At 39.9% G+C, this 13619-nt stretch overlaps 1 protein-coding gene across 1 annotated transcript in view; it reads right to left on the minus strand.

Moving 5' to 3' along the window:
• The window catches only part of VWA3B (von Willebrand factor A domain containing 3B), a 226006-nt gene that overhangs the window by 23787 nt on the left and 188600 nt on the right, over positions 1–13619 (minus strand). Inside the window, 1 exon segment of the mRNA XM_056129028.1 lies at positions 2278–2389. Within this exon segment, the coding sequence (XP_055985003.1) occupies positions 2278–2389 (112 nt within the window).

A 13619-nucleotide genomic window follows, 5' to 3' on the forward strand; every position in this document is an offset into this window, starting at 1 on the left:
ATCATATTCCAGGCATATCTATACCTAATTTTCTTCCTATCCACACCACTACCTGTTGTAGGTACCACAATTCACCATAGTGTGCAAGCTAGAAGTTCAAGTAACATACTGAACAGTTCCATACACACTCTATGTAGCAACAGGAGAGATCTTTCTTTCATTTTGAGGGGGTTGGGGAAAATCTTTCCAAATAATGCTCAGGGGATCAGGGTACCATTCTCTTGTCCAATGGTATGGTGTTCAATGCTATGCCTCAAGCATATGGTGCTTATTGGGCCCTGCAATGCCAGGAACACTAGGGATACATCTGTAGTTCAGGAGATACAGAATGGTAGGATTAAATTAGGTCCATCTTCCATCCTATCTGGATTCCCAGGATGGTCCTTTAATTGAGGGAGAAGCACACTTGGCGGTGCTCAGGGCTTACCCTTAGTGGTGTTTGGGGCACCATATATAGTGCCAGTGGTAGAACTGAGGTGGCCCAAGCAAGGCAAGTGCCTTAACCTCTGGACTCTGCCTCTAGCCTGTTTTATTCTTAAACTCCAAGTATAACTGGATGTGATTTCCCAGTAAGGCCAAGATTCTTAGATAGATCCATTTATGAAGTTCTAAATTACATCTCCAAAAAGCTTTATTATTTTCTGCCCATCATTTTTTGGTCACATCTGATTGTGCTCAGGGCTTACTTCTGGCTCTATTACTCAGCATTTAATCCTGGCTCTGTGCACAGATATCACTCTTGCTGGTGCTTGGGGAACATATGAAATGCCAGGAATTGAACCCAGGTTAGCCATATGCAAGACAAATACCCTACCTGCTATACTATTGCTCCTGCCCATTTCCAACCATTTTATATTTCCAAAGAGCTTTATTATATTCCACCATTATTCTGCATTTCAGATTTAATTCTTAAAGTATATTATTTTTTATAGGCATAAAATATTTTGACTCATCTCCAGATCATCACATACATATATGTGATGCTATCAAGGAACTAACTGGCTTATTTCTTCAGGACCACATGCGGGGCAAAACTCTTGCATCAAACCACACTGGCCTCTCTTGCTAATACGCTGTGTGTGTTTCAGCCTCATGACTTTGTACTGCTGTTCCACCTGAGCAGAACTTTCTTGCTCAAGATAATTTCATGGCTTGCTCCTCCTCCTTTAAGTGCTTTCTTATATGTCCATCTTTGCTGGGAGCTCTTTATAGAACCATATTTAGAATTTGGTTCTATGAACCTCTATCTTGACACTCTTAACTCCCTTTGTAGTTTGCTTTTCTTTATACAACTACATCTGACACAGTATATATTTTATTTTATTTTATTTTTTGGTTGCTGTTTGTCTCCCTCTCTAGGATGTAAGTTCTATTAACAGAAAAAAGTTTTAGCTGTTTGTTCCCTACACTAGACAAGCACTTTTGGCATATTATACATATTCTCTACATAACATAGCAGATGAGTAGTAATTTTTTTAGTAATTAAAGGAGACACTAAAGTAAATACTCTATTTTTCTCCATATTTGTCAAGGGAATGACAAATATAATATAACCCCATCTTTCCACTATTTTTTCTTTTCCTTTATTTTTCTTTTCTTTCTCTCTTCTTCTGTAGCCCACCTCCTTGGCCCTAACAGTTGGGTGCTGGGGGACTTTGTCCCTGCCACCTTGGCTCCATTTCTGGGCACCGTGCATTTTGCCCTGCTCACAGGGCACTGCTGCCTGGTGTGTCTCAAGTTGATCCTCATAGCCCCGCCCTCTCGACTCTGCAGGCTGGTATCCCAGGGAATTTCACCCCACCCTCTCAGGTCCACTTCTGGGCCACCTTTCACTGGCCCTGCCCTTCATCCCCGCCCCAGGGAGCCGCTCCTTCATATAATTTTAGAAGTGTAGTATCATAATGGCTTGAGTGATAGCACAGCGGTAGGGCGTTTGCCTTGTGTGTGGCCGGCCCAGCTGACCTGAGTTTGATTCCTCTGCCCCTCTTAGAGAGCCCGGCAAGCTACCGAGAGTATCTCACCTGCACGGCAAAACTTGGCAAGCTACCCATGAGGTATTCAATATGCCAAACACAGTAACAACAAGTCTCACAATGGAGATGTTACTGGGCCCACTCCAGCAAATCAATGAACAATGGGAGGACAATGCTACAGTGCTAATATCATAATAAAAATTATGAAATGTCAGTGTTCTGAGGAAAGCACATTTTATAACAACTTCTAAAGTCCACAACTGTATTTTTTTAGCCAAAGAACTTTAGAAAATAAAATGTCTACCTGGAAAATAAAATCCATTTTCATCACACCGTGCAATAACTTTCTGGCCTTTGAGAGGATCCAATTTTCGTGATTTAATTTTCTTTGATGTATTTATTGTAGATTTCTGTTGCTAAAAAGAAAAAAGAATTACTAATACTTTCTAGCAGAAGCTCAATGCAGAGTAAAAATGACAGGGACAGTGTTGTTTGGGATTCTCTATAGAGAAACACATGCGCTCTGGAACTCTTTTTCTTCTGTCAGGACAGGTTTTGAAAACTGAACAGATGTGAAAACCACAGAACAAATTTTGAGAGACAAAATTTTCATCTAATTTAATCAAGCTTCATCAAAAAACAGAAGGTCAACCTGGAGAAGTCCATGTTCTTTCTTGAACATATATCTCTCTCTTCATACTTCACTAAGTGAATTTCTTTTTATAAAACTACTTTGCCTCAGAAAATGGAATCAATCTTTTCCAGAGAATATAAAAAGGATCTGAAATCTTAAAACATAATATTCAATATGTCCATTAAATAATCCAAAATTATGTTTAAAAATGAAGTAAAGATGATCAATTCTTAAGGTTAAAAAGTCAATAGAGTATAATACAAATAAGTATACTTTATAAGGTATGGGCTAATATGTTTTAATGAATGGCAAGTTATTATTTTCAGAGAAGGAATTATAAAAACAAAGAGTCATTGCAGAGAGAAAGATCACTTAAATGCACAGAGAAATAGCATATCACAAGATGCAATATGCTTTCAAATAAACACTCTTGTGAGATGGGATAGAACTCAAGAGTAAAGAACTGCCTCAGATGTGTAGATCCTGGGTTTGATCCCTGGACACCTCCTCACCTCCACTGCTAACTATACTCCCCCCGTCCACCTCAAGACTAGCAACAAGCTAGAGATAGAAAGGATATCCGGTTAACATACACTTAAGATTATAAGCAAGGCCAATTTCCCAATAGTTGGCTCAGTGGCTTTTAATGCATAGACCTGACAATATCAGGGTTGTGGTTTCAAACCCTTGTACTGCTGCATATATAAAGATTATCAAGACAGACTCACCATCTGTTATTCCTGTGAGAGACCCAAAAAGATGGCTCACTGGTTTACTCTACAAGCACAAAGCTGTGAGTTCAAACTCCAGTGATGCTTGCAAGCATTGAGGCCATCCTGACAGCTCTTCTGGAAGAAGGTTTCATGGAAAGGGAAGTGCAAAGGGCAAGCATGAGCTCCTGAGTCTAGTCTGTAGTACTGCACATCAACTAGGAAGTCCTGATAGCCCCACAGTCAAGGTGCCCAGAAAAGTTTGGAAAATAAAGCAAAACAAGAAGTAAGGCAAGGCCTTGTCCCTTCTGATACTACATGATTCTTGAGGTTCTTGCCAGTGTAGTCAGGAAAGGAAAATGAAGGTATCCAGACTGTAAAGTAAAAATTAAGCTACCTTTATTCATAACTGGTCTGATCATCCATGTGGGAAACTTTCGGGGACTCCACCCCAAAACAACCAGAATTAAGTTTAGCATGACTTTGCAATATAAAGTAAACCAAAAATAAATTTTTATGTACTGGCAATGAACAAACTGAAAACTGTATTTTCAAATGAAGTCATTCCCTGGCAGCCGAATACCTCCACACTCCACAATCGCTGCCATGGCCACGGCTGGACTCCAGCTGCTTGGGAATTGCCTCATCCAGAATGAATCTGTTATAAAACTCAGGTATGCAGGATTTGTGACTGAAATCTCCAGGTGTTCATATATTAGGGATGGGGTACTCCTCCCATATCCCTGTACTTCTGGAAGCCTCAACTGTCATGCCCATGACCACCTTTGGCACCAAGTAAACTCATTAACCCATGATCCAGAGACTCATAAATAAATCTCAAAAGAGATCAACAAGTTGTAGAGATGCTTCTGGATCCCACACCAGGATGACTCATTAAGAGCATCCAAAGTCACCATATAGTTTAAAATTTAACTCCAGTTATATCACCCTATTAAAATTTTTGGAATATCCTGGAGTGTACAGCCATTCAGCCACATGACACCTCAAACTCTACATACTGATAGACCAGGAGTACCACACCACACTGGATGTGATGTAAAGTAGAAGGAAACCAATCTCGATTAACAAAATATAAACACGCAAGGCTTAACCTGTAACAACATGTTAGTAATCTCTTGGAAATATTTTGTGATAATTTTGATGAATTATTTATTACAAGCAATACAAAACAAATTGTTCAGGGAGTTGGAAAAATTGGAAATAATGGTGGTGGGAAGGTGCAACGGTGGTGGAATTGGTGTTAGAATATTGAATGTAACAAATCATCATGGACAACTTTGCTGGCTGACTTTGACTGTGAGTGTGGAAAGGTAGGACTACAGCTGAATCTTACGAAGACAATGTTTATGAGAAACAGCCTTGTTCCTGACGCCCCATTCACTCTCAATGGAACGACCATCTCCGAATGCAACAGCTATGTGTACCTAGGTCGAGAGGTCAACATGACAAATGACCTGGCACCCGAGCTGCGCAGGAGGAAGAGAGCGGCTTGGAACGCCTTCAAGAACGTCGAAGAAATAGCTAAGAGGACGAAGAACCTCCGGCTCCGGGCACATCTCTTTGATTCCACTGTTCTTCCTGCATTAACATATGCCTCAGAGACCTGGGCCCTACGCAAACAAGATGAGAACGCTATTCAGGTCTCCCAAAGAAGAATAGAAAGAGCTATGCTTGGAATATCACGTTTCACTCAAATGAGAGAAAGAATCCGGAGATCTGACATCCGTCGGCGATCAAGAATCAGGGACGCTGTCTCATTTGCCAAGGTGTCAAAAATCAGATGGGCTGGTCACGTAATGAGATTTAAAGACGACCGCTGGACTAGAGCTGTTACCGACTGGATTCCACGGATGTCAAAAGACCGCGTGGCCGCCCACCTTCCAGATGGTCAGACTTCTTCATCAATATCATGAACGATCGGTTTGAGGCCCTTCATGTTCCCGGAGCGAACAGATGCCATTGGGCTACACTAGCACGCGACAGGGACAAATGGAGACGTTACTGGCGCCCGCTCGAGCAAATCGACGACTAACGGGAAGTTAAGTGATTAAGTGATTAAGTGATAAACATGCAAAAAATCTGAAAGTCATGCAAAATAAACTCTAGATTTGCCTAATCTAAATTTAAAAATGTTTTCCAAATATTAAAAAATAAAAATAAAATGAAGTTATTTTTCAGCACCAGGGGAAGTATAATTAGAGATAAGTAAAATACACACTAAGTGCCATAAGACATTCTGAGAGAAATAATGTATCTAATAAGTGGAATGATATATGTCCATAAATTAGAAGACCTAACATTAAGATAAGTAGAGTTTCCAAATTAACCTACAGTGTCAATATAATCATATAAAAATGCCAATAGTTTTGTTTGTTTTCAAAAACAAAACAAAAATAATTTTGTTTGTTTGTTTTCAAAAACTGAGAGATTGAACCTGAAATCCACACATAAATGATTCAGAAGAACCAAGCAATTTTCAAAAAGAAAAAAATCTAAAGAGCTTGTACTTTTAATTTCAAGTTTCAATAATCAAGAAAGGTGTTACTCTCATATGGGTAGCTTTATAATTACTGGAAGAGTATTGAAAGTTCAGAGATATATTTATGTTCAACTGTTTTTTTAAACTTTGGGGAAAAAAACCTTGAAGTTTCTATAAAAATTAAACAAACATATTACATGCCCTGGAATACTATTATATATATATATATATGTAAACAAAATGTGTAATCCATACCATGGGCTACTATTCAGCTGTTTAACATGTGATATATCTAAAGGAAACATTAAGAAATACAAGTTTATTAGTAGTTAACCTGTGGTTAGGAGTGCAAATGGACATTTAAATTGTTGAGGCTGATGGAAATGTTCTGACACTGGATTTGTAGTTATAGTTGACAATTTTTTATACTTATGGTTATAGTTGATGTTTTTTTCTAAGTGAACTTAAATGAATTTTATGGTGTGAAATTATACTTCAATAAATCCTTTATGGGATTCTCCCAAGCAATGCTCAGGGATAGGGTGTGCTTGCATGAGCCTGTATTTCAATGCTAGGTCAACAGTTCTTTCAACCAATACAGCTGCGGCTGGTGGGGCTTTGAGTTCTTCAGGGCTACATCTGAGGGTGGCTGAGTAGGGACTCACTGAGTGCTGGGTTTTGAGCTCAGTTTCCAACTGACTACCTTTTGACTCAGTTTCTTATTTTGCTCCTTTTTAGGTTTTGGGGCCATGTGTGTCAGTGCTCAGTGGTTACTTCTGGCTTTGTGCTGGGGTCACTCCATACTCTGGAAACCATCCAGGCCTCCTGCATGCAAAGTATGAACTCACTTCTTACAGCTATCTCTCCAGCCAGTCAAATTTTTTTTAAGAAGCAGATTTTTATTTATGGTTTGCTAAGGTGGGGGTCTGAGCCCATTTTTTTTTTTGCATATAGCTGCCCAGTTTTGCCAGCAACATTTGTTAAAAAGGCTTTCCTTGCTCCACTTTATGTTTAATACATCTACACAATGGAATACTATGAGAGATGAAGTCATGAACTTTGCTTATAAATGGATAGACATGGAGAGTATCATCCTAAGTGAAATGAGTCAGAAAGAGATGGACAGACATAGAAGGACTGTACTCATTTGTGGAGTATAAAACAAAATAACATGAAGCTGACACCTATGGATAGTACATACATGGAACAGATAGATTGCTCCATAGCTGGAAGCCTGCCTCATGAGCAAAGGGAAGAAGGCAGCTGGAATAGAGAAGGGATCTCTAAGAAAAAGATGACTGGAGGAATTGGTCGGGATGGGAGATGTGTGCAGAAAGTAGATAAGGGACCAAATATGATAACTTCTCAGGGTCTGTATTGTAAACCATAATGCCCCCAAATAGGAAGAGATTATGGGGAATCATGTCTGCCATGGAGGTGGGGGAGGGTGGGAAAGGGGGCGTATATCGGGAATATTTGTGTTAGGGAATGTGCACTGCAGAAGGGATGGGTGGTTGACCATTGTGTGATTGTAACCCAAACATGAAAGCTTGTAACTATCTCACGGTGATTCAATAAAAGTAAAAAAAAAAAAAAACTTTCACCTCTACATAAAATCTAATTTCCAACACCACCTTGCTTCATGCAACCAGCTTTTACATCAAACACCAATTAACCAGAAAGGTCTAGGAGTTTTCCAGATGAGGAATGAACTGTTACTGAAAAAACACATCTGCAGTGATTCCAGAAAGTCAATTCCTGTTAGATTTAATGCTCTTTTGAAAATTCTAAGTGATTATTATTAGATAATTGATCTCCTTAGCTCTCTAGACTCCAAGCACCAATTTTCTTCCTGGCCTAACTAGTGATATTATCTTCTATACATTCCTTAGGGGTCTGGAGGTACAAATTTGTGAGTCATTTGCCCAAATATTAGAGAGCTCTTCCACTACCTCCTGAAGTACTGTTTTACAATTGATACAATTTATCTAGAATACAATAAGAATTCTCTCTGTGAAAACCTTCTCTGCATTGGCAACAACAATAATGGCTGCAACAAGAGTGCTATGGCTTATTTTTAATGCATAGAAATAGATACCTAATAAATGTCTTTATAAATGGTGGTAAAGTGTCATTCTCTCAAGTCATTCATACACTCGAGTTCACTTGAAAGCCCATTACAGTCTAAAGGACCTTGTATCCATTACTCACATTATTCAGCTTTGTTTCCAACTGTTACTACTATTGGCAAGAATTCACTTATGATTATTTCCACAATATGCAGCTTTATGGAAGGGGCATTTCATTGCTGTGCAAGAGTGACTTTATTTTTCTTTCTTTTTTAATAGGACCACACCCAGTAGTGCTGGGGACCACCAGGGCTACCCAGTGGAATGTGGGGAGGCATACAATGTTGGGGATCAAACTCGAAGCCTTGCACATAATAGGCTGGTGCTCTATCACTTAAATGATCTCCCAGCATCTTCATTTTCCAGTGAAAACCCTAACCATAAAATAAAATCAACCTTATTATAATGATTAACAGCACACATATTCATGAAGCCACAAACTCAGTTACTAATATTGATAGAACAAAGGTGATATGACATGTTTCTGGGCCTTTTGTTTTAAAATTTCAATGTAAATCATTAGGTTGTAAATAAAGACTTTCTTCTGGTGTGGTTTAAAAACTATATGGGTGGGTTGGGTCTTCTCTTAGACTGAAGACAGGTCAACAATCTCCAGAGAGGAAACCTTTGTATGTGACCATTAATAAAATTCTACAGTCATCTCATGAACATGCCAGTTTTATTATTGGATTCAAATGATCTTTTTTAAAAAAATTTTTTTCGTGTTTCGGGACACACTTGGAAGTAGTCAGGGGTTACTCCTAGCTCTGCACTCAGAAATCCCTCATGCTGGGTGTGGGGGACCATATAGCATACCAGAGATCAAACCTGGGTTGGCCACTTGCAAAGCAGAAAATCTACCTGCTTTACTATTACTCTGGCCTTTCAAATTACCTTCTTAATTAGGGGGAGCTTATTTATTCTACAGTTGAACAATCATCATTCATACCACTGCAAAATTGGGTCAATCATATATATAATAAAGGAAGGAGTGTAGCCTTGGTAAAACTAACCTATAGAGCCAACTTTAATACAATGGTTCATTCCACATAAAAGCTGCACTAGTTTTCCAGGATAAAAAAAATCTGATTAGGACAGCTGGACATGTCATCCATACCTTCAGCCATAGTGCTGATTGCACTTTTTTTTTCTGAACAGTGATATCTTGCTGTTCTTAATCTTGTCAGAATTTAGAGACAAGATACAGAACATACCAAATATCATTCCCAATCTCTTTCCTTTCCTGCCCTACATCATGCAAGCACAAATAAAATACAAAACTTAAAATCATTAAGTTTGAAGAAGAAACCCCTGGATGATGAGAATTAGCAGGGATGGAGAGTGAGAGCAAGTAATAACTGCAGTGAATAAATAAGCTTCCATCTCTATGCTCAGGGGCAGGAGAAGAGTTGCATGCAAGTCTCAGTTAGGAGGTTAGATGGGCAATGATGCTGGTAGTAGGGATATGGTCCACTAGTAATTTGATTTTTGCCTTGTCTTTAAGATTCAGAGAATCAAATTCACTTCTTTGCTGATTCAATTGACAGGTGATGCACAGCAGAAATCAAAATGGTGCCATTCTCTCATTTCATTACTTAATTTCAAAGTCTTGCTCTCAGTTTTGCTCTGGTGTTCCCATTGGTAGGGACAGTGAAATTACTAAGCGTGTAGTGCTTTTAACAAGCAATATGCTTCCTTCTGCAACCGGTATACAAAGCATTTTTATAATCAAACTAGAACTAGTCATTGGTTCAACATTGAAACAGTTACTGAATGTTTATTTCTGCCCCAGATCATTACACTCTGTCTGATATACACAATTCTCTGGTTACAGCAGCTTCAACTTTCTTCATGTCCATGTTTTTGTTTATGTAGCCAACAAGAATCTGTGGCTGCTGTAATCAAAATAATACACGTAGAATTAGGCATGTTCAGACCTCTTCTCTCTCTAGGACACTAATTATAAAATGAGAATATTTGCAAACTATCTCTGTAAATACCTCCCTTTAAAACCATGGTCAGGTGCATATGGCATCCTGGAGGGTTACTGACCTTTATTATCTCTCCCCTCATTTAGAGTTGGAAAGGTTTCCTCCAATTTGAAAATATGCAGGGAACATTTCCCTTTTAAGCCTGAGCTCTGCAGAGAGACTGAAAGACAAGACCTTACAAGGGAAATGAAAACCAAGAACAGCAAACTCCTGCTCAGCCTCCTGCGGACTATAAAGTGGGTAACTAACATTTCCAGTTCTCTGCATGTTAGCAGCTTATGCCAAAGAAGTGAAACGCTTTGTGGAGTTTCCTGCTTTAGGCCTACCCTTTGAGCTCTTCCATGAGCTCTCTCAAGACTAGCAGGTGAGGACTGAGGCACACAGGGACACTGAGGAGATCCCATGTAAGTTCTAAGCTGAAGGTGGGAAGCTTTACCCAGGAAATGTGCAGAGAGAGCTACTGCACCCTTAAAGAAGTGTTGGGCTGCATCTCCCTGACGATTAGTGATGTAGAACGTTTTTTCATGTGCCTTTTTGGCCATTCAGATTTCTTCTTTGAGAAAGTTTCTGTTCATTTCATCACCCCATTTTCTGATGGGGTTGAATATTTTCTTCCTATAGAGTTCCTTGTATATCCTTGATATCAACCACTTGTCAGATGTGTATTGGGTGAATATCCTTTCCCATTCTGTAGACTGTCTTTGTATTCTGGCCTCTGTTTCTTTTGAGGTGCAGAAGCTTCTTAGTTTAAGATAGTTGCATTTGTTTATCTCTATTTCCACTTGCTTGGTCTGTGGCCTTTGGTCTTTGAAGATACATTTTGCTTCAGTATCGCGGAGGGTTTTGCAAACCTTTTCTTCAACGTACCTTATGAATTCTGGTCTGATGTTGAGATCTTTAATCCATTTTGATCTGACTTTTGTGCATGATGTAAGGTGGGGGTCTGAGCCCATTTTTTTTTTTGCATATAGCTGCCCAGTTTTGCCAGCGACATTTGTTAAAAAGGCTTTCCTTGCTCCACTTTATGTTTCTTGGTCCCTTATCAAAAATTAGATGATCTTATATTTGAGGGTGTATGTAAGGATATTCAATCTTATTCCAATGGTCTGTGGATCTGTCTTTGTTCCAATACCGTGCTGTTTTAATTTTTACTGCTCTGTACAGTACAGTTTGAGGTTGAGGAAGGTGATCCCTCCCATCTATTTTTTTGCCCCAGAATTGCTTTAGCGATTTGTGGACACTTGTTGAGATATCATCTCACACCACAGAGACTGGCACACATTCAAAAGAACAAAAACAGCCGGAATTAGCGTGGATGTGGGGAAAAGAGGACTCTCCTTCACTGCTGGTGGGAATGCCGACTGGTTCAGCCTTTTTGGAAAACAATATGGAAGTTTCTCAAAAAACTGGAAATTGAGCTTCTATTTGATCCAGCAACATCATTTCTGGGGATATATCCAGATGATGTGAAAAAAGTATAGTATAAATGACATCTGCACTTGTATGTTTATTGCAACACTATTTACAATAGCCGGAATCTGGGGGGAAAAACTGAGTGCCTGAGAATAGATGAATGATTGAAGAAAGTTTGGTACATATACACAGTGGAATACTATGCAGCTGTTAGAAAAGATGAAATAATGAAACTTGCATATAAATGGGGCTAGAGCGATAGCACAGCAGTAGGGCGTTTGCCTTACAAGCGGCCAACATGGCCGACCCAAGTTCGATTCCTCCACCCCTCTAGGAGAGCCTGGCAAGCTACTGAGAGTATCTCGCCCGCACGGCAGAGCCTGGCAAGCTACCCGTGATGTATTCGATATGCCAAAACACAGTAACAACAAGTCTCATGATAGAGATGTTACTGGGCCCGCTCGAGCAAATCGATGAACGGGAGGACTGTGACCGTGACCATATAAATGGATCAAGATGGAGATTATCATGCTAAGTGAAATGAGTCAGAGAGAGAGGGACAGACATAGAAGGACTGCACTCATTTGTGGAACATAAAGTAACAAAATGGGAGACTAACACCCAATGATAATAGAGATAAGAGCCAGGAGGATTCACGGCTTGGAAAACGGCTTCACATGCTGGGGGAAAAAGCAGCTGGGATACAGAAGTGACCACTAAGTGAATGATGCTTGGAAGACTGGCTCTGGATGGGAGATGTGTGCTGAAAGCAGACTATAGACCAAACATGTTGGCCACTTACTACCTGCATTGCAAACCATATCATCCAAAAGGAGAGAGAGAGAGAGAGAGAGAGAGAGAGAGAGAGAGAGAGAGAGAGAGAGAGAGAGAGAGAGAGAGACAGCGCGAGAGAGGTGCCTGCCACAGAGGCAGGTGGGGGGATAGGGTGGGAGTGGCAGGAGGGATACTGAGAACATTGGTGGTGGAAAATGTACATGTACACCAGTGGAGGGATGGGTACTCCATCATTTTATGACTGAAACTTAATCACGAAAGTTTTTACGTCTGTAACTGCACATCATGGTGATTCATTAAAATTTTAAAAAAAAAAATTAAAAAGAAAGAAGTCTTGGGCATATGCTAGGGATGTATTTCAGCTGTATAGCATGTGCCTCTTAAGTCTGGGACCCTGGGTTTAATTCTCTGGCATGCATGTGCACGTACACACAATACACACACACACATACACAGTCTTTGGCATTTAACCTTGCTTTGAAATCCAGTAAAGTCTAGTGGGTGCTTTCCTCCCAGTTTTTCAGCAAATAGTTTAATTAGAAAAACACACAAACAGGTCTCCCACTTGTGTGCATCCTTCCTTTTTCCTCCCTGAAGGCTGCTTCCTGAGCAGATCACACAAGGGTTATCTGGCCCTACTCCTCCATTACATGTGGTTCCATGTGTGCTGGGAGTGGCTCCTTGGTTGCACAGGAAATACCACAGGATGAAGTCTTGACAGACAAAACAGCTTCCTTCCATGGGGCCCCTCCCCCCAACACCACGTAGCTCCAGGCCATAGGGAGTTAACCTCTTGAAAGTCAAGAGTCTAATCACAGATTAGGAAACAGCAACTCAAAAGGCTTTTGTCAAAGGATGAACTGGATGTGTGGGTGTTGGGAACAGCAAAGGAACCTAGATTAGAAAAACACTCCCCTTCCCATGCATAAACAGCAAATTTGTAACACCTCAGAGATTACTGCTGGTTGCTCTTCTAGGGAAAAGTCAATGAGAAAAATACTGGGAAAGCTCTAAATAGTTGAATTGGAAAATTATACCGGTCTTGAGACATATATCCCGACTGTTACTAATGCATATGGCTGTTACCATATGTTGCTGCCCTGGAAATAAAAGTCATACAATGGAGCTACTGGCCAAGTTAAGAGATGTGGCCCACAGTCAGCTCTCTACCAAAACTAGAGAAAAACACCCCAAATAAGGCTAGGGCACAAAAATCAATGCTGAACATGTAAGAAAACTTTTGGAAATATATTTGTGCTGGTCATTCTGATTGTATGTGTGTGTGTGTGTGTGTGTGTGTGTGTGTGTGTGTGTGTGTGTGTAAAATCTCTCTCAATATCAGTGGTCTAAATGCACCAATTAACAGACACAGGGTGGAATAATGGATTTAAAAAATTGAATGCAACATTCTGCTGCCTACAAAAAACACATTTGAGTGGTCAGAGAAAACAGAGACTCAAAATGAAAGACTGGA

Source organism: Sorex fumeus, unplaced genomic scaffold (assembly GCF_029834395.1).
Source record: "Sorex fumeus unplaced genomic scaffold, SorFum_2.1 ptg000006l, whole genome shotgun sequence".
Classification (NCBI taxonomy): domain Eukaryota; kingdom Metazoa; phylum Chordata; class Mammalia; order Eulipotyphla; family Soricidae; genus Sorex; species Sorex fumeus.